This window comes from Anastrepha ludens, chromosome 2 (genome assembly GCF_028408465.1).
Source record: "Anastrepha ludens isolate Willacy chromosome 2, idAnaLude1.1, whole genome shotgun sequence".
In the NCBI taxonomy this organism is placed as follows: domain Eukaryota; kingdom Metazoa; phylum Arthropoda; class Insecta; order Diptera; family Tephritidae; genus Anastrepha; species Anastrepha ludens.
The window spans coordinates 169720017-169742652 of NC_071498.1; the positions used below are offsets into that span (position 1 = coordinate 169720017).

General features: G+C 37.7%; 2 protein-coding genes across 2 annotated transcripts in view; one reads left to right on the top strand and one right to left on the bottom strand.

Annotated features, from left to right (window-relative positions):
* LOC128855833 (fatty-acid amide hydrolase 2) overlaps positions 1 to 22636 on the bottom strand; it is an 86960-nt gene that overhangs the window by 58430 nt on the left and 5894 nt on the right. The gene's annotated exons all lie outside the window — the stretch shown is intronic.
* Positions 20267 to 22081, top strand: LOC128855834 (succinate--hydroxymethylglutarate CoA-transferase). Its single transcript, XM_054091037.1, has one exon. It carries the CDS (start codon positions 20633 to 20635, stop codon positions 21953 to 21955), a length of 1323 nt encoding a protein of 440 aa, XP_053947012.1. The 5' UTR covers positions 20267 to 20632; the 3' UTR covers positions 21956 to 22081.

Here is a 22636-nt window from a genome sequence, read left to right on the forward strand (position 1 = left end):
GAGAAACATCATCTTGCATAGCCGTATTAGACTTGAGGGGATACTAAATTCAGACATCGCGGCATACAGGTAACTTCTGTGCGTACTGTCGAATGCAGCTTTGAAGTCGACGAAAATATGGTGTGTGTCGATTCTCCTTTCATGGGTCTTTTCCACGATATGGCGTATTGTGAATATTTGGACGATGGTAGACTTTCCAGTTCAATAATTCACTCAGTTTTATTTAGCTTTACTCTTTTTAACATCTGGTCGCATTGCCCGTGATTGCCCTTCTTCTGCTTTCAACAGTCAAATCTCTCCCTCGGCACTGCAGTGTTGCCTAGCTTTGGATATAAAAACGCAGTAAAATGCCAATTTAAAAAAAATAAAACACCAAATTTTTATTGAATTACTTGAAAACTTTGTATGCGTGACAAATTGTGTTTAAAATGTGCGCTTTTTTAAATAAATGTGTGATGGTTATGTACAATTTAATTTATGAGTTTTTTTTTGTTAAACGAAACTCTTTTGTTGAGGGAACGACTTTTTTGCGATATTTGAGGTTACGTAACAAGATAAGGTACTCTTTTTGTAAAAATGCCGATGTGGTTTCTTCAGTGTTTTCTGGTATTTTGTTGCTTATTTTTACTATAAATACCATACACCTCTTGATGCATTCAGTAAATTCAAACACTTTTTAAAATGTTTAAAAAAGTGTTCAATGTTAAGAAGAGTTGAGAGAAGAAGATTTAATATTCTAACAAAACCTTGAAAGAAGCAAAAACTCAAATTTTCACTTTCAAATTTTATAAGATTAACACTAAAATCTTCTCAGAGTGACCTTTTTTTAACATTCTTTTGTTTAATAATACGGTTTTTTTTTTTAACTTACAGTTTTAGAAGCTTTAAATTATTTGGTGCTCAACTAAGTTGTCGCTGTTTTTTTTGATGAAAATACAACTTTATTCTGAAAAAATGGTTACAATTGAATCATTGAGAGTGTCGCCCATCGCTGGCTACTACTTTTTCCCAACCTTTTGGTAGATCTCGCATACCGTCGCGGTAAAATTGTTCATCTTTTGAGGCTATCCACGGATCAAGCCATTTTTGATGTCTTCATATGAATGGAACTGCTGGTCAGCTAGACCATGCGCCATCGATCGGAACAGGTGATAATCGGACGGCGCAACATCTGGAGAATATGGCGGGTGGGGTAGGATTGCCTATTTCAGTGTTTCCAGGTAAGTTTTAATGGGTTGTGCAACGTGAGGCCGAGCGTTGTCATGCTGTGGAATCACTTTTAAATGCCTCTCCGCGTATTGCGGCCGCTTCTCGCGTAGTGCTCGGCTCAATCGCATCAATTGAAGTCGATACCGATGAAGTCGATCCCCAGTGATGGTTTCGCTTGGTTTTAACAGTTCATAATAAATAACACCAACTTGGTCCCACCAAATACATAGCATAACCTTCGCGTGAATATTCGGCCGAGGCGACGACGTAAAAGCATGACTGGGCAGCCCCCATGTCTTTCTTTTCTTTGGATTGCTGTAATGAATCCATTTTTCATCACCCGTCACGATGCGATGAAGAAAACCCTTCCTTTCTTGCCTCTGGAGCAGTTGTTAACAGGAAAAAAAAAACGACGTCCAACATCCCTTGGCTTTAACTCATAAAGAACCCAAATCCCCTGTTTCTGAATCATTCCCGAAGCATGCAATCGCTTGGAAATGGATTGGTACCTAATAAAAAAAACAAGAAACCAACACCAAACTTAAAAATTTTCGCATTTTGGGTACAAAAAAGCTCTAAATTTATTGCGAAGAGCAAATGGTTGGCAACACTGCACAACTCAGCTAATGCGACGTCACGCACTCTCTGATGGACGCAATCTTGTTTCTATCATTCTTGATGATAATCAATTTCATAGATTTGCTGCAAGAGTGTCATAATCCGAACAAGTTTTTTTAATAAGTATTGCTGAAACGACCCCCATCTATTCCTTTACGCTGTGTAAGGAATTCATGGCGTTATCTTCTAACCACAAAGCATTAGCTGAAAGTCTGTCTTTACTTTTACTTAGGAGGCTGCTTAATAAATTGAAGCCCTTGAAGCTGTTCTTCTCGCATTTTTGAATTTTTGAGTTATGCTCTTCCAGCACACAAGCGAAGTAAAAAAACGGACACAGGCTTGCGGATTTTCTCGCAGAAGAACAGTATTTGATTAGACCGACGATGATGTTGAGTATCTGCGCATCGCTCAGTGTTTCTAATTGGTATCGCTTCGCCTTAGATAGAAAAATTATCGGCGTGTTTTTTCTCTAATGTGGGCAGCTATAGAATCCATTAAGAATATGAGGCATAAAAATAAATAAAAAAAGAATAAGAGTCATAATTACATTTATTTCTACTTGGCGCTATTTCGCTGTTGGTTTGCTTTAAATTTGCATTCGATTTTGTCAACTCATTTATTTGATACGTGCGAATTTGCATGACTTAAAATGTGCATACATACAAAAATACATGTATATATGTACACTCATAAACAATAAAATAGAAATAAGTAAATAAATAAATGATCAACTCATTGTGCAAAGTGGCGCAAAATTAATCATCCGATTTTATTTTTTAATAACAGAGGCTGGGCTACATTTCCCTTTCCATATGGAACCATCTTGAGCTTTTGACAAAGCGAAAAAGTTTGATGATACCTAAAGTGTATAGATTATCTATATTCATTAAGAAGTAGGATCTTAAATCTATCGATTCCTGGCTAGAGCTGGGCATGTGCAAAAAAGGTGGTGAATTGCTTGCAGCATAAGATTATACGATATTGTTTGGCCATCGCATTAAGAGATTGGCGACAACGTAAGACACTCCTTGATGTTATTTGGAATGCATACAGGGCCCGTAGTGCAGCTTGGATGTCTGATAGAATGCAGATATCTGTTCATGATATTCTGTTTATCTCTAACCCTTTTTAAGGCTTCATGAATAGCGTTTATTTCCGCTTGGAAAACACTACAGTGATTCGGTAGTTTAAAGGATTCACTGAGGGAAAGCTCTTCGCAATATAATCCTGATCCTACACTGGTCCTACATATTAGATCCGTCCGTGTAGATCGTAACGGGTGTGTTGGGTGATGGACCTTCTTCAAGCCATTCGAGTCTAAGGGATTTTCATTCAGAAATTCCTTTCCCTTTTTACTAAATAAAAAAAAAAAATTTAAGTGATGAGAATCTTTATTTTCACCTTTACGCGCTCCATTGCGAGTCTGTTTGTATACTGCAGCTGCCTACTTCACAAGTGTATTTAAGTACCAAATATGACTGACGCATAAAGCCATTTGTAAAAATTGAAAACCTTGCGATGGGATGATTAATTTTGCGCCACTTTGTATTGAGTGTTTTTTTCAGCTGCATGAGAAGTATCGATATCTATTATAACTATGGTGTGACAGCTGAGAATGGCGAACTGTGTTGAGTAAAGTTTGTAAATTAATTCGCCTTGCTTTATTCTGGGCTGACAGTCACATGGACACAGCGAAAGAAAAAACCAAGTCAGCTGATTTACCAACTCCACCTTTAATATATTCGCCTTGATTTTGGCAAGTCATCATAAATCGTTTAACGCCAGAACGAAGCTTCCAAATTGTGGAAATTTATTAAAAAAATAGATCTGTTAGCGAGGACAGAATAAATCTGTACGCACGGTGAATGCCAAATACTATCGAGTCATGCTGACTGTATTTTGTCTCCAATAATTAATCAGCTAAATATCGACGACATTTAGTTCTAGGAAATACAAATCTCCACGTTTTAAATTTTCTACATTAAACAACCAGTTTATTTCACTCTCGTCGGAAGTCAAGTATCGTGGTGTAATACTTGACCCCAAGCTCCATTGGAAGCTGCACATCGAAAATCGAGCTAAGAAGCCCAGTACAGCTTTCTTCTTTATTTGGAAATTCTTAGTGCAGAATGTAAGCGATCGCAGTAATAAATTGTTCATTAATTTTAATACAAATGTGATAAATAATTTTTTCTTCTTTTTTACATTTAACAAAACTAGAAAATATTAGATATAATATTATGCTAATTGTGTCTGCTTCGGGCTGCTTCAACCAACTCCCCAATAGTCCTTAATTCTGTCCACTCTCTGATGCTACGTACACAAGACATTTGCTTCCTTCCAATTCCTCGTTTGTCTTCGATTTTGCCTTGCACAATCAGTTGCAATAATTCATATTTAGGACCACGCATAATATGTCCAAAATATGCGGTTTTGCGGCGATTTATCGTTAATAACAGCTCTCAATCCTTTCCAAGTTTCGTTAAGACTTCTTTGTTACTAACTTTGTCGGTCCACGATATTTTCATTATCCGCCGATTGCACCACATCTCAAACGCCGCTAATTTATTCATACTCGTAACCTTTAGTGCCCATGCCTCTACATCGTACAACAAAACAGACCAAACGTAACATTTAAGGTACCGAAGATGTATTTTCATGTTCAAGCTTTTATTGAAAAGAACTTTCCTGTAATTGAAGAAAGCTTCCCTCGCTGCAGCAAATTTCTCTGCCATTTGTGCATGTTTCGCAAAGTTTCGCAAGTAATTAATTTTGTCAGCCAATATTGTGGTGTCATCGGCAACTCGTCTGATATTTATTGTTTAGCCGTTGACTTTTATTCCTAAGTTGACTGATGCCAAAGCTTCTTCAAATATATATTGCGAGTATAAATTGAAGAGCATTGATGATAAAACACATCCTTGGCGAACTCCTCTATTGATTGCAATATCACTTGTCGCATCATTTTGTAGTCTCACGTTCGCAGTTTGGCCCCAATACAAGCTGGAAATGCACGTTATTTCTTTTTCATTAATGTCCATTTGCCTTAAAATATCAAATAGTTTTGTGTGTAGTACCTTGGACTTGAAGGCTGAACAAAGCTTCACGCGTTCCCATAGCTTGTTTGAATTCTAATTGTGCACGACCCATTGATTGTTCCCATCAACTTTTTTGTTAGTTTTTATTGATTTCAAAGACAAAATTGTTCAAAATCGCTTTTTCCAGCGCATCCAAACTGGCATATTTTTTAGTCATCACCTTGATCTCCAAAATGGATCAGATAGAATAGTCCATCGGATTTGCGTCTGGCGAATTCGAAAGCCATTGTGTGGACGAAATGATGTGTGGAACATGATCTTCATGAGCTTTATGAGACGGTGCCGAGTCCTCTTGGAACGTCCATGATCTACGACCGAAATGTTTGCGTGTCCATGGCTCTAAAGCAGCTTCTAAAACATTTTCCCGATAACAAGTCGCATTCACTTTGACACCAGGCTCGATAAAAACGATTGGAAAGCGTCCATCAGCGGTCACTGCGGCCCAAACCATTACTTCGAGTGGTCATACGTAGGCTCAAATTCTCGTATGAGCGTTCGGTCAAGTAAGCACGATCGTTTTGAGTGTTTATGAACTGCTCAACTGGGAAATTCTCCAAGTTCGTGCAAGCGCAAAAACTTCTTTGCTCTTTCGCACCGAACTTTTTTGTGCTGGGGTGAAAGTCGTGTGCTTTTTTGAACTTGTAAGCCTTGACCTTGAGCTCATTTTTCATTATGCGTCGAATGCTGTCTTGCGATATTTTCAGTTCTTTGGCCATTGTTCTTCCACTTCGACATGGACTTCGTTCAAGTCGAGCCTTCACTTTCCGAACCATTTTTGGCATTGTTGCGGTTTTTTTTGGTCCACCTCAATAGCGTTTTGCAATGCAATGCTACCAGTATTATTGTAACGTTTTATAGTGAACAATGGCTGGTTGTGATTTTCCAGCTAAATATAACGCAATCTCACTATTACGTTTGAATTCCATCACAGAAACAAAAAATTCAACAAAACTGAGACGGATTTTTTATTTTTTGCAGAATTTATTGCTTTTAACTCCTTTTTTTGTTATGCTTTGTCCCGACAATATATCGTTTTTATATAGCTTTCTACTCCTGTAAATCAAAATGGAGCCCCCGCTATTAAATTTCCGAACTCATAGCGTTGTTTACCGGTCACTGGGTGATCGAAACTCATGTGGAGAAGCCTGCGGCGAAAGCGACTGTGGAACACTTGCAAATGTACGAAATAGCCGATTGAGGTTCCTTAGTGTGCCTTTTGAGGATAGCTTGAGGCAGCTCTCCAGCCTAGATCCCTTTTCTCTTCCTCTCTACATCAACAGCACTGGATGACTGTAGATGGTTTTTCTCTTTTTAAGTTGAGTAATTTTTTGCAGGTCAAAATGGCATTCTAGTGCTGCTTGTAGCCTACCAGTGGTACTCTTGCCTTCTAACCTATCTACCTACCTGGTTCCAACAAGACGGCGCAACTTGCCCCACAGCGCACTTAACAATCGATTTATTGCAATATTTAAAGCATCATTGACGCAGTACGAACAGATTTATTGAAAAGCGAAGCCTAAAATTGAATTGATCAAATGGATCATGTAACTCGTAGCCGCGGTAGGCATATGCGGGTTAAAAACCATGAAATTAACTTCTCCTCCTCTTTTTTATGGAATGTGTCCCGATGTTGTGCCACAAATGGAGGGGCCTATAATTTTAAGCCGACTCCGAACGGAAAATAGTTTTTTATGAGGAGCTTTTTCATGGCAGAAATACTTTTTGTATGAATCAGTGTTTCATGCTCGGAGATTCGAATCTGGGCACTTCCGAAACGCACCAACTCATTCAGCTACGGCGACCGAAGTTTCTCATTAACTTTGTTACAAACTCGAAAATATTGTTTTTTATTATGGTTCCATTTTAATAACATATCAATTAGTAGATGTGCGCATCCTGCCACTTATAGCGTCGTTCTATGCCAAAATAATGTTTGCCAAACTATTAGGTCGGAGTAAGTTCGACCACCTCTCGACCAATTAGTTGATGCCGTTCCGCCAAAAATCGCCTGGTCTGGTGTCAAAGAAGTTGTTGAGGAAGTTTAAGGACCTTTTTGTTATCGGATGTAAAGTCCTTCATATACTTTGGCAGGGAGCGAAAAAGATGCCAATCGTTCTGTCCATAATCCGAAGAATACGGCGGATGCAGAAGGAACCCCTATTCGAGCTCTTGGAGTGGGGCTTAGACGAGTTGTGCAACATGGGGGCTGGCGTTGTCGTGAAAGAGCAGAGTTTGACGGTCAGGTGTTTTCAGTCGAATATCCTCATTCACGCGGTGTAGCTGCGCAATGTAGAGCTCCTTCTTGCCCGTGGCATTCTTTTCGAGCATTTTCCAGTGCACCATGCCCACCCAGTCCCACCAAACAAAGATCATGATCTTCTTTGGATGAAGATCCGGCTTGACTCTCGTCTTTGGGGTATCTCTTGGAGCCACCCACTCCTTTCTTTGCTTGATATTGATGTATAGCCGCTATTTTTCAGCTCCTGTGACGATTCGGTACAAAAAGTTGAAGATTGCAAAAAGATTGCACTTATAACCAGAGCACGTTTGAGGTATAATAAAATCTTAAACCAAACGAAAAAAAAATTGATTTTTCATCTCCAAGATCTGCGTTTAAATCTTCCATTGATATAAGGTTTTGTAACCATAGATTTAATTAAACAAACCACATAAAAAAATTGTATGTGGCATTTGATCACCCTTCCACAGAGGTCAGATCTTAATTTCATCGAAAAAAAAACGTAGAGAAACCACATACGACCTCACGGAATAAGGTCAAGGATCTACCTCAAACAGAGGTTCTATCTATTAACAGAATGCTCGAGGATGAGTATTAATTGCCTTTATAAATTGGGTGTCCTATGCCGGATAGACTGAAAACTACGTCCAAAGATTTTGTATAGCAGCCTTAAAAATTCCATTTATTCGGACTTTCTAAAAATAGGATTTTATCTTTCTTGTTCTTCTCTTTAAATCTTTCATTATTTTCCATTCACAATAGATATTAACTGTCATTTTTCGGCAATGTTGCCATCGAAAATTCCCCTAATCCGCTTACCATAAATTAGGAGAATTATTTCTAGTTTAAGTCTAGCGTTAGTTGCGCTTAATACCTGAGATAATTCCGAATTAAGACAGTAAAAATGTTTCCCAACTGATTATTTCCTAACTGAGCCGGATTTGCAATAAAATTTGTTGTGCGAAGAGTTTCGTGGCGCACTGTGTATGACATAAAATATTTTGCAAAGCGATTTTTTTTCGTATTTTTATGTGTATTAGTAAAAATGTACACTTATTTTATTACAGCGTTTCTCTATTTTTTGCATTCATTTTAATGTAGGTAAAGGTCAGTATTTGAAGTTGTTAAATTTTGCGTTTCCTTTTTGTGCTTTAAGGTTTGCTTCACTTTTACTGCCTTGCATACACGCAATTTGTGTTTTATATTCATCTTTTTTCGAATGCATTTCTTTCGTTATCTTCCTTTTCATGCTCGTACGGGTTTGACGTGCAAAATCTTGAACCAGTTTAACAGCAAAAAGACATTAATTAATGGCTAACAAAATATTGCACAAAATAACAAATAAAATAAAACAATCTTTTTATCATTGCAAAGTTCATATTACGAAATAATTATACGAAATAATATAAATATAAATCATGCCTGCGGTTGTACAACTGTTATCTTGACTTTTCTCCTCCGTATCCCATCTCCCCCATATCGAATTTATTCACAAAGCGAATTGTGATTTATGAAGTATTTCTTCCGAATCAGATATTTATTTTGCTTCAAAATAAGGCTGAATAAACCAACAATATTAAAACAATACTGGCTGGCTTATTAAAAATGTTATTACAATTTTTACTTATTTACAAGGTGGCGCAAAATTAATCATCCTTTCGGAAGATTTGTAATTTTTCCTAATGACGCCGTACGTCAATCATATTTGACACTTGTGAAATAGAGAGCTGCAGTATACAAACATACAAGCAATGGAGCACGTAAAGATCAAAATAAAGATGTCCATCACTCGAAGTGTAACCAACTTCATACCGCTCGCGCAGTTAATGCACGGGACCATAGCATCCGCCGCATACTCAAAAATGATCTCTACGTCAAACCTTACAAGATCGAAAAAGCGCATGATCTCACACCAAAGCAACAACAAGTCAGGCTTTCGAGAGCGAAGGAGTTGCTTCGCTTGGCCGAAAGCGGTCAATTTCCAAACATTGTGTTTTCTGACGAGAAAATTTTTCCAATTGAGCAATTCGTAAACTCCCAAAACGAAAGACTTTATTTGACCGATCGTTCATACGAGAATTTGAGTCATCGATTGGCCACCTGGAGGCAGCACCCACCACAGGTAATGGTTTGGGTCGCTGTAAACGCAGATCGGCGCTCTCCAATCATTTTTATCATCCTGGTTTCAAGGTAAATGCGAAATATTATCGGGAAAGTATTCTGGAGGTTGCTTTGAAGCCGTGGGCAGACAAACATTTCCGTGATGGACAATGGACGATTCAACAGGACTCGGCACCTTTGTGAGGCGGTGGAGTGAAGCCAAGAATGATGTTCCGAACTTCATAACGTCCACACAATGGCTCTCAAATTCACCAGACGCGAATCCGATGGATTATTCTCTTTGGGCTATTTCGGAGAGCAAGGTCCGAACAAAAAGATTAACCAGTCTCGAGGCTCTGAAAAAAGCCATTGTCCGCGGGGTCATAGTCACGGCAAAAGGTGATCATATCGAGCAAAAGTAAATCGACTCTTAATTTTGTATTATTTTTACACATTTTTTACTTTGAATTGAATAAAAGTAATTTTCCAAACTAAATGTATGGCCTTTTTAATTGGTTACACTTCGACTGCCGGACTCTGTACTTATTCGCGAGTTCTTGCCTTAGTATTGCGAAAGCTTCCGATTAAAAAATAAAACTGTAATTTGAGAGTCGGCCTCCGGTTAATAATTTACCGTCAGTATCAACAACAGCGTAAGTGGTGCTGTAATCATCTTTGGACCCCATCGTGAAAAATAGAACAGATCTTTATATAAATAGTCAGTAGGGACGGACTAAACCGTGATAGAGGAAAGGAATGAAGTCGAGATCAACAGATCCTTAAGATTGGAGATGCAGTGTCGCATATATTTATCTATACATCAGGTGCTCAACTAAGTTGTCGCTGTTTTTTTTTTTGATGAAAATACAACTTTATTCTGAAAAAATGGTTACAAGTGAATCATTGAAAGTATTGCCCATTGCTGGCTACTTCTTTTTCCCATCTTTCTGGTAGATCTCGTATACCGTCACGGTACAACTGTTTTCTTTTGAGGCTATTCAAGGATCAAGCCATTTTTTTATGAATGGAACCGCTAGACCATATGCCATCGATCGGCCGAGGCGACAACGTAGAAGCATGACCGGGCAGGCCCCATGTCTTTCTTTTCTTTGGATTGCCGTAATGAATCCATTTTTATCACCCGTCACGATGCTATGAAGAAAACCCTAGCTTTTCCCTTTTTTGCCGCTGGAGCAACTGTTCACAGGCGAAAAAACGACGTTCAACATCCCTTGGTTTTAACTCATAAGGAACCCAAGACCCCTGTTTCTGATTCATTCCCAAAGCATGCAATCGCTTCGAAATGGATTGTCGGGCAACTCCTAATACGGAAGCAAGCCCTTCTTGCATTTGACACGGATCCTCATTGAGCAATGCCTCCAATCCAGCGTCTTCGAAGGTTTCTGGCCTTCCTTCACGTGAACGGAAAGCGATGGAACCGATCTTGGCACGTTGTTTCACTTAAAGCAGCATCTCCATAAACTTTTTGTAGCTCTCGATGCGCTTCAGCCGCCGTTTTTTTTCGAATGAAAGAGGAAAATCAACACTTCCCGCAAATGACGATTATTCGGCACAAAATCAGACATTTCACAAAACCAAAAGTCTATGATACCAAAACAAAATCACTAATGTGTCGAAGCAGTTGTTTACCATATGCTTAAGCTTGGTTTATGACGTTTAGGTTATGTTAGAGTCGTAGCACACACTGCTGGCGGCATCTAGTTGCACACATAATATACATATATATCTATGTATCTATACTTGGCGCTTACACCCTTTTTGAATGTTTGACCGAGCTCCTCCCCCTATTTAAAGTTGTTCCACAAATGGAGGGATCTACAGTTTCATCCCAACTCCGAACGGCAAATGGGTTTTTATGAGGAGCTTTTTCATGGCAGAAATACACTCGGAGGTTTGCCTTTGCCTGCCGAGGACGACTGCTATTAGAAAATAATTTTTCTATCATTTGGTGCTACATGCATGGAAATTCAAACCTACGCACTTCCGAATGGTAGTCACGCACCAACCCATGATGTAACGGCGATCGCCGTATGAATAAATAAATAATTTTAAAAACTTGTTTTATCCATTTCGTAAAGGACAACTAGAAGTAGAAGTTTTCAAGTTTACATAAGAACTCCAACAAGCAGCGTGGAGTAGCACGCTTTTTTTTTTTTTAAAGAAAGTAATCGGATCTAACTATCTCAAAGAAATAAAGAGACTCATACCAAGGAAAAGACAACTTCGCCAAAAATGGCAACACTCAAGATTCCCTGGAGATAAACCCACTCTTAACAAAGCATCTCAGGAACTAAGACGAGAAATAGATAATTTAAAAAATGAATCAATGTGTCGATATTTATCTGAGTTAACAGCTGATGAAAAAATGGCTACTCTCTTTGGAAATGCAAAAAATATTTAAAACGACCAAACTGCCACGTTCCGGCACTGAAAAATGCAAATGACACCTGGGCGAGAAGTGATAAGGATAAGAGTATAACATTTGCAAAGCATCTATCCAACACCTTTCAACCGTACGAGAACCAATGCGATGACTTATATTCCTCCTTAGATCAAGAAACCACTCTAATTCCACATAAGGGAACTGCAAAGAGAAATCAAGCAACTAAAAGGCAAAAAGACGCCTGGATTTGATTTAATCACAACGGAAGTATTAAAGCAACTACTTAACAAAAGCCAATCTATTCAATTCGTCGAGCCGACTTCAAAATGTTCCAAGCCTGTGGAAAGTTGCGGAGATGATTATGATTGCCAAACCAAGAAATGATCCACATATTGTTTCTTCATACCGGCCAATTTCCTTGTTGCCACAAATTGCAAAACTACTAGAAAAGCTTATTCTAAATCGCTCTAAATCGCAGGTGCACAGAATTACAGCTGAAATAGAAATATCGTTCGAAGAGAAAAACATATGCTCAGCAGTCTTCTTGGACATCGAGCAAGCATTCGACAAGGTTTGGCATGAAGTGCATTTATGAAATCATGTATAACTGAACGCTATTCTCGCGTAAAACAAGGGAATGAGTATTCGAAACTGCATAAAATAAACGCTGGCGTGCCGGAAGGGAGCATCCTTGGACCACTTCTTTACCTTCTGTATACGAAAGATATACCATTACCTCCAAGCACTATGATCGCCACCTTAGCTGACGATACAGCAATTCTTGCAACAGGAAAAACCGCCGAAGTAGCGACAGCAGTAGAAAAATGTACGAATATTTGGCGAATAAAATTAAACAATATCAAATCAATTCATGTGACCTTCACCAATAAAAAGCAAACTATCATCCAATAATGCTACTATGTGCTCCAATTCCATAGGCAAATACTGACAAATATCTTGCCTCAATGCTAAGCTACGTTGAAAGGAGCATATACAAATAAAACGAAGCGAACTCAATTTGAAAATATTAAAAATGTACTGGCTCATTGGACGGAATTCAAAACTCTCCATATAAAAGGTGGTTAAGTTTTAAGGGCCGGTGTTGATTTTGAATAAAATACAATTTTTTTAGGAAATTATTGTCATTTCTCTTTATTATGATATTATTGGTATGGCTCAATTACGTATGGAACAAAATATCGGCCAAATGGCCGCCGCGGCCCCAGCGGCACACCTCCATCCCATGGTCCAAATTTTCGATGACGCTGACGCATAATTGAGGTTCTATGCCGTTAATGTGACGAATTATCTCATCTTTTAGCTCTTGAATTGTTGCTGGCTTATCGACGTACACCTTTTCTTTCAAATAACCTCAAAGAAAGAAGTCCAACGGTGTCCAATCACATGATCCAATTGGCATCGCCGCGACGTGAGATTATTCGGTCATGAAATTTTTCGCGCAAAAGAGCCATTGTTTCGTTAGCTGTGTGACAAGTGGCTAACGTCCTGTTGAAACCACATATCGTCCACATCCATATCTTCCAATTCCGGCCATAAAAAGTTCATTATCATCTCACGATAGCGAACACTATTCACAGTAACTGCCTCATCGGCCTCATTTTGGAAAAAATACCATAAACCGCACCAAACAGTCACTCTTTGTGGGTGCATTGGTTTTTCGACAATCACTCTTGCGGTGGACGGCTCTTCAACCGCACTATCGCGAACAGCAGCAATATTTTCTGTAGTACGAGCTGTACGAGCATGCATTGGTGTTTTCACTAGAGGTGCCAAACTATCGATGGTACTATCGTCACCATCGATGGTAGGGCACTATCGAGCTACTGAACTATCGATGGTTCAAAGTCTCGATAGTGGACGATAGTATCGTCAAAAGAGCTATTTACACATCACCAAGCAAATATTTGCGCTTTTTTTATTTGTGGCGTCACTTGTGTACAAATATTAAAAAGTGTAACGTTGTAAAGTGTTTAAAATAACAATTCGTAAAAATATATAAATGGATCGCTTTCTTAAACGAGGTAATACATTTTTCAAATAATTAGTAAGAATGCTTAGAACACTTTTGTCTAATTTTAGGACGCAGTTCTGCTGCAGCAAGTTGCGATTGCAACAGCAGCGACAGCGAAAAAAATTTTGTGTTGGAGAAGCCTGCACAAAAAAAGAAAAGTAAAATTTCGGATGTGTGGAATTATTTTAAAAGAGCTGATGATAAGAATTTTGCCAAATGCCTTAGTTGCGCCAAGGAGTATAAAACCAGTGGCAACACATCGAACCTGCATGATCACCTTAAACGGTTTCACCTGAATTTGGACAGAAATGCTCCTGATACACAAGTTGCTGAAGATGTTGTACAAGACGAGAACATTGCGTCTTTCAGCAGCAGCTGCAGGTCAAGCATGCGGTCAGTGGAGTCATACTTTAAAAGGCCTGTGTTGTATAATATGATGCAAACTCCAAGCGTAAAAAGGACTTAGATAAACTCGTAGCAGAGATGGTTGCTGAGGATATTCAGCCCTTTAGCATAGTGAAGGACAAAGGATTTATTAAATTAATTACAGCCTTAGACCCACGTTACAAGCTTCCCAGCCGGAGTCATTTGGAAAACGTCGTGATGACCAATTTGTTTAAAAACACGACGGAAAAATTGTAAACAATTTTGGATCAGGTTTCGAACATTGCTATCACTTGCGATATGTGGACATCTAGTGCTAACGTGAGCTTTTTAACGGTAACGGTTCATTTCGTACATGAATACGGCATCAAAACGGCATCGCTAGCAACCAAAAAACTTATCGATACTACAAATCACTCGTCACAAAATATTGCAGACACTTTAAAAGATATGTTAACATCTTGGCATATCTTTGAAAAAACTGTCTGCATTGTAACTGACAATGCAAGTTCAATGCTGAAAACATGTGATATTTTAAAAATCCAAAATCTGCCATGCTTTGCTCATACAGTTAATTTGGTAGTCCAAGATGGCTTGAATCTCAATCACAACGATGTCACAAAAGCTTTGTTTGCAAAATGTAAAAATATTGTAAAATTTTTTAAGAAAAGGTCAATTGCGAACGAAAAATTGAAACAAGTTCAAGAAAAGTTTGCATATACCTTGTTGCAAGAAACCCCAACAAGGTGGAACAGCTTCCACGACATGATTGAGAGAGTTTTATTAAGGGGGGAGATACATGTAAAATGTTGAAAAAAAAATATTTTTTTTTTCCCATAATATGTTAGTATAGACCTTTCAGAATATGTTACCAAATTTTTAGAACATAATTTTCAGTATTTCTCATATTATAGACAACTCTATTCTTTGCCTTCGAGCGCTGGGAGAGTTATACTTCAGCGGCCGACTCTTTTACCTGTCTCTTAAATTCCGTTTCCTTTTAACCTTTCTATTGGTAAAAATGTGACTAGACAAATGTTTCAAAATACTTTCATTAACAAATTCCAAGCATTAGACATTTTCGAAGCTGCTGAAGCGTATATTAGTTCCGGCCAAAACCGGTGTTGCTCTTAGAGATTCTGTGTTTCTGTTAGTTTTGTTCAGTCAAGTTTTGGACCTCATCCTGTACGTAACGATTTTGAAATCAAATAAATATAAAAATGAGTTCGTATCCTAAAGGAGATAAAGATTCATCAAAGCGGTCAGGACGCCCGTCAAAACGTAAATTTCAGGGAAATCAGGGAAAACGTAAATTTAAAGGAATTCGCGATGTAAATCCATATGGCGACGATTTTCCGGTAGTAAAAAGTGAGTGTATTGGCCACGTGCAAAAGAGGATGGGTACTCGCCTCCGAAAAGTTACGAAAGATTATAAACTCGGAGGAAAAGGCAAGTTGAGACAAGCTCTCATCAATAAATTATCAGTATACTACGGGCTTGCTATTCGTAGGAATGTAAACAACCTCGAGGATATGAAAAAGGCTGTAATGGCCACCTACTATCATATGTGCTCTACGGATTACGAACCAAAACATGAGTACTGTCCACCTGGTCCCGGCTGGTGCAAATGGCAAAAAGCCCAAGCTTCTAAAGAAGATTTTAAACATCCTGCTCCACTACATCCAGATATCCAGAAGCATGTAGAGCCAATATTTTTAGATTTATCGCGAGATGACTTGCTTAAAAGATGTTTGGGTGGTCATACGCAAAATGCAAATGAGAGTTTCAACTCTACCGTTTGGCGTCTCGCTCCAAAACACCTACATTCGGGGTCAAAAATCATCTCATACATTGCTGCTGGATTATTCAATGAAGGATACACATCAATACTACAAATAATGAACTGCTCAGATATAATAGTAGGCCGGCAATGTAAATCATACGCCAAAAAAATGGACGAACAGAGAGTGACCCGAGAAAATCGCTGCAGCTCATTAGCCTCTAAAGAATCTCGTTAAGCACATCAACAGCAACTAATTGAACAAAATGAGTTGTACGAAGCTTCAGAAGGATTGTTATATGGCGCTGGAATTGCTGATTAGTCGGTAAGCCACTATAATCATTGAATTTTCATGCACTTAAACTTTAATGCCTTTTTCTCAAAACTACATTTTTTAAATCGGCGTACACGATAACTCAAAAAGTTATTGACCGATCTTCCTGAAATTTTGCACACATCTTTCTAATGATATTACTTTCTATGTGAACCTACAAGTTTCCAAAAATTTTTTGAGAAAATAATTTTTTTAGAGCAAAACAACACGAAAAATTAGGGCCAAAATTCATTTTATTTTTTTTAAGCATTGTATTTCGTGAATTTTTAATTTTTTTTAATTTTTTTAGGTTCACCGACAAATTATGACATTAATAAACACAAAAATGTTTGTTTTTTGGTTTTCAGATCACTAGAAACGATGCTAGAATGCCCGCCGATTAAAAAGCCTCGCTCCGACCTTCACAGGAAGAATTTCACGTATACCCGCCATTTTAAATTATTATAATCAAAACATTTTTTTTGTATTATTTTAATATTTAAACAAAATACATGCCAATTTTTAAAAACATATAATGACTCCTTAATAAAAAAAATAAATCACAAACATCAAGGAAAATTTAAGCATTTACATGTATCTCCCCCCTTAACCCATGAAGCCATTGCCAGTGTGCTATTATCAACAACAAATGCACCATTACCATTCACTGCAGAGGAAGTCAACGTGTTGAAAGATATTGACAAAATATTAGCATTATTTAAGAACGTGTCCGAAAAAGTTTCTGGTGGCAAATACGTTACAGTGTCATTAATAATGCCATTGGCATATGGACTATATCAGCAAATTGAAAATCTTTCATCTCAGTTGGCAACTGCGGTAGGCAAATCTATGAAAGATGCTATGTTGGAGTCGATTAAAAAACGATTATCTAATATATATATGAGCCACGCACGGTAACAAGGATGGCTACGATTTTGGATCCACGCTTCAAAAAAGATGGGTTTCAATCCAACGCAAATGCTGAACAAGCAACAAGTATCTTGGAAAATGAGTTGGTCAATTTGGGCAATTTGACTCATGTTGAAGACCCTGTCAGTCTGGAAGCAAGCACGACCACTAAGGACCCAACTTTTGATTTTTTGAACCAACGATGTGCTACTAAAAAGAGTAATATTCGATCTGATGCAATCATTATTAAAAGGCAGTATCTGGAGAGAGACATAGCCCCACAGGAAATGGACCCTCTTTTATGAATCAAGGTAAAATCAATAAATCAATCTTCGATACATAAAACTAAGTTTTGGTAATACATTTGATTGCAGGTCAACCAGGTGGATTTCCCTTTATTAAAATTACTGATGTATAAATATTTATGCATCTCCGCAACGTCTGTGGAGTCGGAAAGAGCTTTCAGCAAGGCGGGACAAATTGTTTCTGATAGGCGAACACGGCTTAAAGAAGAAAATGTGAACGTTTTGTTGTTTTTAAACAAAAATCTTTCGCTATAATAAATAAATCATATTATAGTTTTCAAGTTTTAGCTTTTAAGTCTTTTATAAGGCTTTTGTATTTTTAGCTTTTCCCTAAAAATGTAATTTCATAAAATGTAAGCAATGTTCCTTAAACTTATAAGTTCAATATTTTGACAGAAAAGACCCATAGCCTGTACTCTTACTCTTTTTTTCCTAATGTAAATAACTCACACTTGTGAAAATATAATTATATAGTTGTTTTAAAGTGTTCCTTATGTATTAAAATAAAATTCTGGTTTTTTGTTTTTTCTTAAAAATTTCAATGATTTTCAATCACTGTTTTTTATTGCGACTATCGACCACTATCGATGGTACTATCGACCAACATCGATGGTTTGAAAATTACTATCGTCCACAATCGATGGCGCCCACCATCGATAGTTTGGCACCTCTAGTTTTCACATCTCCTACAGACCCAGTTTGCTCAAACTTTTGCACAATTTTTCCGATTTTACGCACATTTGGACGATTAAATTGACCGAAAAAATCACGAAGTGCGCGATATGCATTTTGATTTGAACGCCCGTTTTCATAATAAGCCTGAATAACTTTAACGCATTGCTCGATTGTGTATCTTTCCATGGTTCAAATTGAGTTAGTCTGAAATTGAAAAATGTCAAATGAAATGCAGAAAACAAACTTGACGTTTAGATGTGGTTTACATTCAACATCGGCCCTTAAAATTTAACCACCCTTTACAAGCAGAAGCCCACTCTAAGAGGCTCCAAAGGCACGTAAACGAGAAAGCCAGTAAACTTCAACACCGCAGGCCTAACCCGACAACTTAGGTAGTTAGTGTGAGGAAGAGATTTTAAAACTATCTTTATAAAACCCCACAAAATTGTTAAAATCATACTGCTTGTTAGTTTGCTTAAACTTAGTTGTAGTGTCAACAAACATTGTACGTATATATGTATATTATGTATATTTAAATGTTTGTAATAAAAATTAAAAAAAATCCTAAAGGTCATAAAAAAATTCATACAGTAGCAATGCAACTGAGTTCATTTAAATAACTTCCAAGTAATTAGAAATAAATTATTTAACTAAGCATCGACTCAATTCCGAATTCTTAAATATTTGCCAGTATAAAATTTCTTCTCGCCTGTAAATATTACTCTGAGAATTTAAACCCAAGGCATAGAGTGAGTCAAGCGCACAAAGAGTGGGAGATATGATAAAAATAGCAACTCATACAGTGTTGCCAGAAAAAATTTGCTGTTGGAGCTAAATTTGTCAAGAAAAAGAGCTAAAAAGAGCCAAAAATTTTTTTTTGGAGCTAATAAAAGAGCTAAAATTTTTTCAGTGACTTTTATTATATTTCACATTTATATATTCACATATTTTATTTTTTTACAAAAATTAAAATTATTTTTAAACAATTCAGTAATAACAATATATGAAAAAGTTCATATATTCATTTATTTGCAAAAGCAGAAACAAAAAAAAAATAGTCTATTAAACATCACATTAAATAAATCTTGTACTTTAAAGAATTCATTAGGAACACATTTATGTATGGAAAACAATGAAAAAAATACATTTCTTACTTTTTTTTTAAATAAAGTGTAACGATATAACATATCAATTTAAATATATCAAAATATATCAAATTCTTCATCACCACAAAAATCTTCTACAATATCATCATTATTGTTGCAGTCGTATATATCATTTCTCATCAACTTTAAGAGATCATCTTTTATGACAAAATCATGGCAACACTTATTAAGTCTCTTAAGCCCACATCTTATTGTTAACAAAGTGTTTAACATAACCAAATTAATTTTATTGCGTTGTTTATTTTTAATGCAATTCATCATCGAAAAAGTTCTTTCAACTTCAGCGTTGCTAAGTGGTAGCACAAGAAGAGAAAATACAAAATTTGCCAGTTCATTAAACGGATTATCATTTACAGAATTTTTATATTCCTTAACCTCGATCCAAAAATCTAAAGTATTGTTCACATTTTTCCAATCATATAAATGTATGTTGCGCCACTGCATTTCCAAGCATGTAATTTCATCTATATTGAAATTATTTTTTCCGTTTTCAAAGTAATCAAAAATTTGAGGCTTTATTGTTTTTAGAGTATTTTCAGTGGAAAAAAAATCAATTTTTTTTAAAGTATTTATGTTATGTGGCAAACGTTGCCTCCACTGTTCAATTAATTTCATTATAAATTTTCGACAAATATTACGAATTTCGTTTTCTGTGCTCTCATTTATGGTGTTTTCTTTTTTTTTTGTCGAATAAATTGTTCAAAATTATAATGAAAGTAAGGAATAGGAGTAAAAAAATTGTCTAATTCAGACGTTAAAGGGTTGAAATCTTCAGAAGGTGACACTATACTGATGCACAAGCTTGAAATTAAATATACAACTTCGGAAAACAATTTCATAGGGTCAGCTATGTTACTTTCAAAAAGTTTGTTCACTAGGAGCTAAATCCAAATTTTTGGAGCAATTTAAAAAAAAAAAGAGCTAAATCTAGCTCCAAAATCACCAAAATGGCAACACTGAACTCATATTCAAAACAAATTATAATTATTGAGAGTGCGAGCAGCCACGAACTATTTAAAAAAGCATAAGCGATGAGCAAAAAATAAAAACAAGACCAAAAGTTTTTGAATATCGTACAAGCACATATTTTAGATAACTGATAAGGCTCTCCCGCAGAGATGAGTTGACAAGACAAACCAGTGAAAAATATCGCATTTAGTTGTGCGAAAAACTTGAATAGAAGCGGTTACGTGATACACTTCGCGCTCGTTCAATTGGATTCGCAGAGCGAAAGCATCGAATAATAGAAAAAGCAAAGCCAACGATTAGCAGCGTACAAAAACAAACACACACAATCACGACTGTTTAGAACAACAAATACGCAGAGTGCAATATCAAATGCTTGATTGAACTAAAAGATAAATAAACAATTAAGCAAAATTTAAAAGCAAACATAGAAAATGATTCCCAATACTGCCCACTTATCGTATTGCTTGCGCGTTTTACTTCGACGCACAGCCAGCCCAAATGTCATAGGACGCCATGGTTTCGCCACAAGCAGCGAGAGCGACGCCCCCACAATTACCGCCGCACACCCGCTCAGTGGCGTGCGCATTCTCGATATGACGCGCATCATCTCGGGCCCCTACTGCACCATGATATTGGCCGATATGGGCGCAGAAGTAATCAAGATCGAGCGACCCTTTTATGGTGGCGATGAAACGCGTAAATGGGGTCCTCCTTTTTTGGCACAGAGTAAAGACTCGATTTATTTTCAAGCGGTTAATCGCAATAAGAAGAGCATCGCCATTAATTTGAAACGCGGCAAAGAAATCATCTACGAGCTGGCGCAGAAGTGTGATGTGCTTGTGGAGAATTATGTGCCTGGCAAGCTGGCTGAGTACGACTTGGATTACGAGCAATTGCGTAAAGTGGCGCCACACATCATTTACTGCTCAATGACGGGTTATGGCTCCGTGGGCCCTTACGCCAAACGTCCCGGTTATGATGTCATTGCATCCTCCGTGTGTGGCCTTTTGCACATAACTGGCGAACGTGCGGGTCAGCCCAGTAAGGTGGGTGTGCCTGTAACCGATATGGCTACGGGTTTGTATGCGCATGGCGCCATTTTGGCCGCCTTGCTGCAACGTCAACGTACTGGAGTAGGTCAAAAAATCGACGTCGATTTGCTATCGACGGGCATGTCGCTATTGATAAATGTGGGCAGTAATTACTTGAATGCTGGCATCGAGGCGCAACGTTGGGGTACCGCACATTCGAGCATTGTGCCGTATCAGAGCTTCAAAACCGCTGATGGCTATCTAACTATAGGCGCTGGTAGTGATGATCAATTCCGTGAATTATGTCAACTACTGCAAATAGCAGATATTGCGGAGAATGCGAAATTTAAAACAAATAAGGATCGCGTTAACAATCGTGTGGAACTTATCGCCCTGCTGGAGGATATATTTGTGAAGAAAACGTCAAAGAGTTGGATGCAGCAATTTGAAAATGCCTCATTTCCAGCGGGTCCCGTCAATTCGATACGTGAAGTATTCGAGGATGAGCATATAAAGGCAATTGGTTTAGTAAAAACCCTACCACATCCGCGCGATGAAAGTGTCAAGGTGGTGGGGCCGCCCGTTGTCTACAGCGAGTCCAAAAATGATGCACGCACCGCTCCACCAACAATGGGACAGCACACAGACGAAGTGTTGACGCAGCTGCTGGGCTACAGTACAGAGCAGATTGCGGAGCTCAGAGATAAGAAAATTATAGAATAAGCAGATAAAAAACAAAAAAATTAACAACAAAAGTGCATTTCTAATGTAGTTTATTTAAGAAACCAAATTATCCATTGCCATAAAAAAAATTAAAAAAATAGAATTTTAAGAAAGCGTGAACATTTCTCATTTGCTTCAAAACGGATATACCAAAACAAAGAAAATATGATACCTCTCCTGTTAGGCTGTGGTAAAATTCCATATCTATCTACATCTATTAACTGTATCTCACCCAACGGCAGCAATGGCAATCCTCCGTGAGCATTTGTGCGATGATGAAAAAAAGTTTGTCATCTCTCTCAAAACCATCTGCCATTCGGAGGCGGTATAGGACTGTAAGTAGGCCGCTCCATTTGTTGGAAAGCATCAAGGCGCAAGCCATAATTTGTAAAAGGATAAGATTGAGATTCTCCAAATTTCTGTGATGTCTTCGACAGGACATATTCTCCAATTCTGACCCCAGACTGTAGCCCAAAGGATTCAGATCTCGACTTCCAGACGGCCAATCTTCTGCGGCTATGAACCCAAAAATATTCTTTTTAGCCACTGCTGGGTAGTTTTTGATTCATAGGCTGGAGCGGAATCTTGCTGGAAGACCCAAAGTTTTTCATTGAAGGGAGTACTGCTCAACTGCTTCACCACGTCTTCTAAAACATCATCCTGGTACACTTTTGCCCCGGT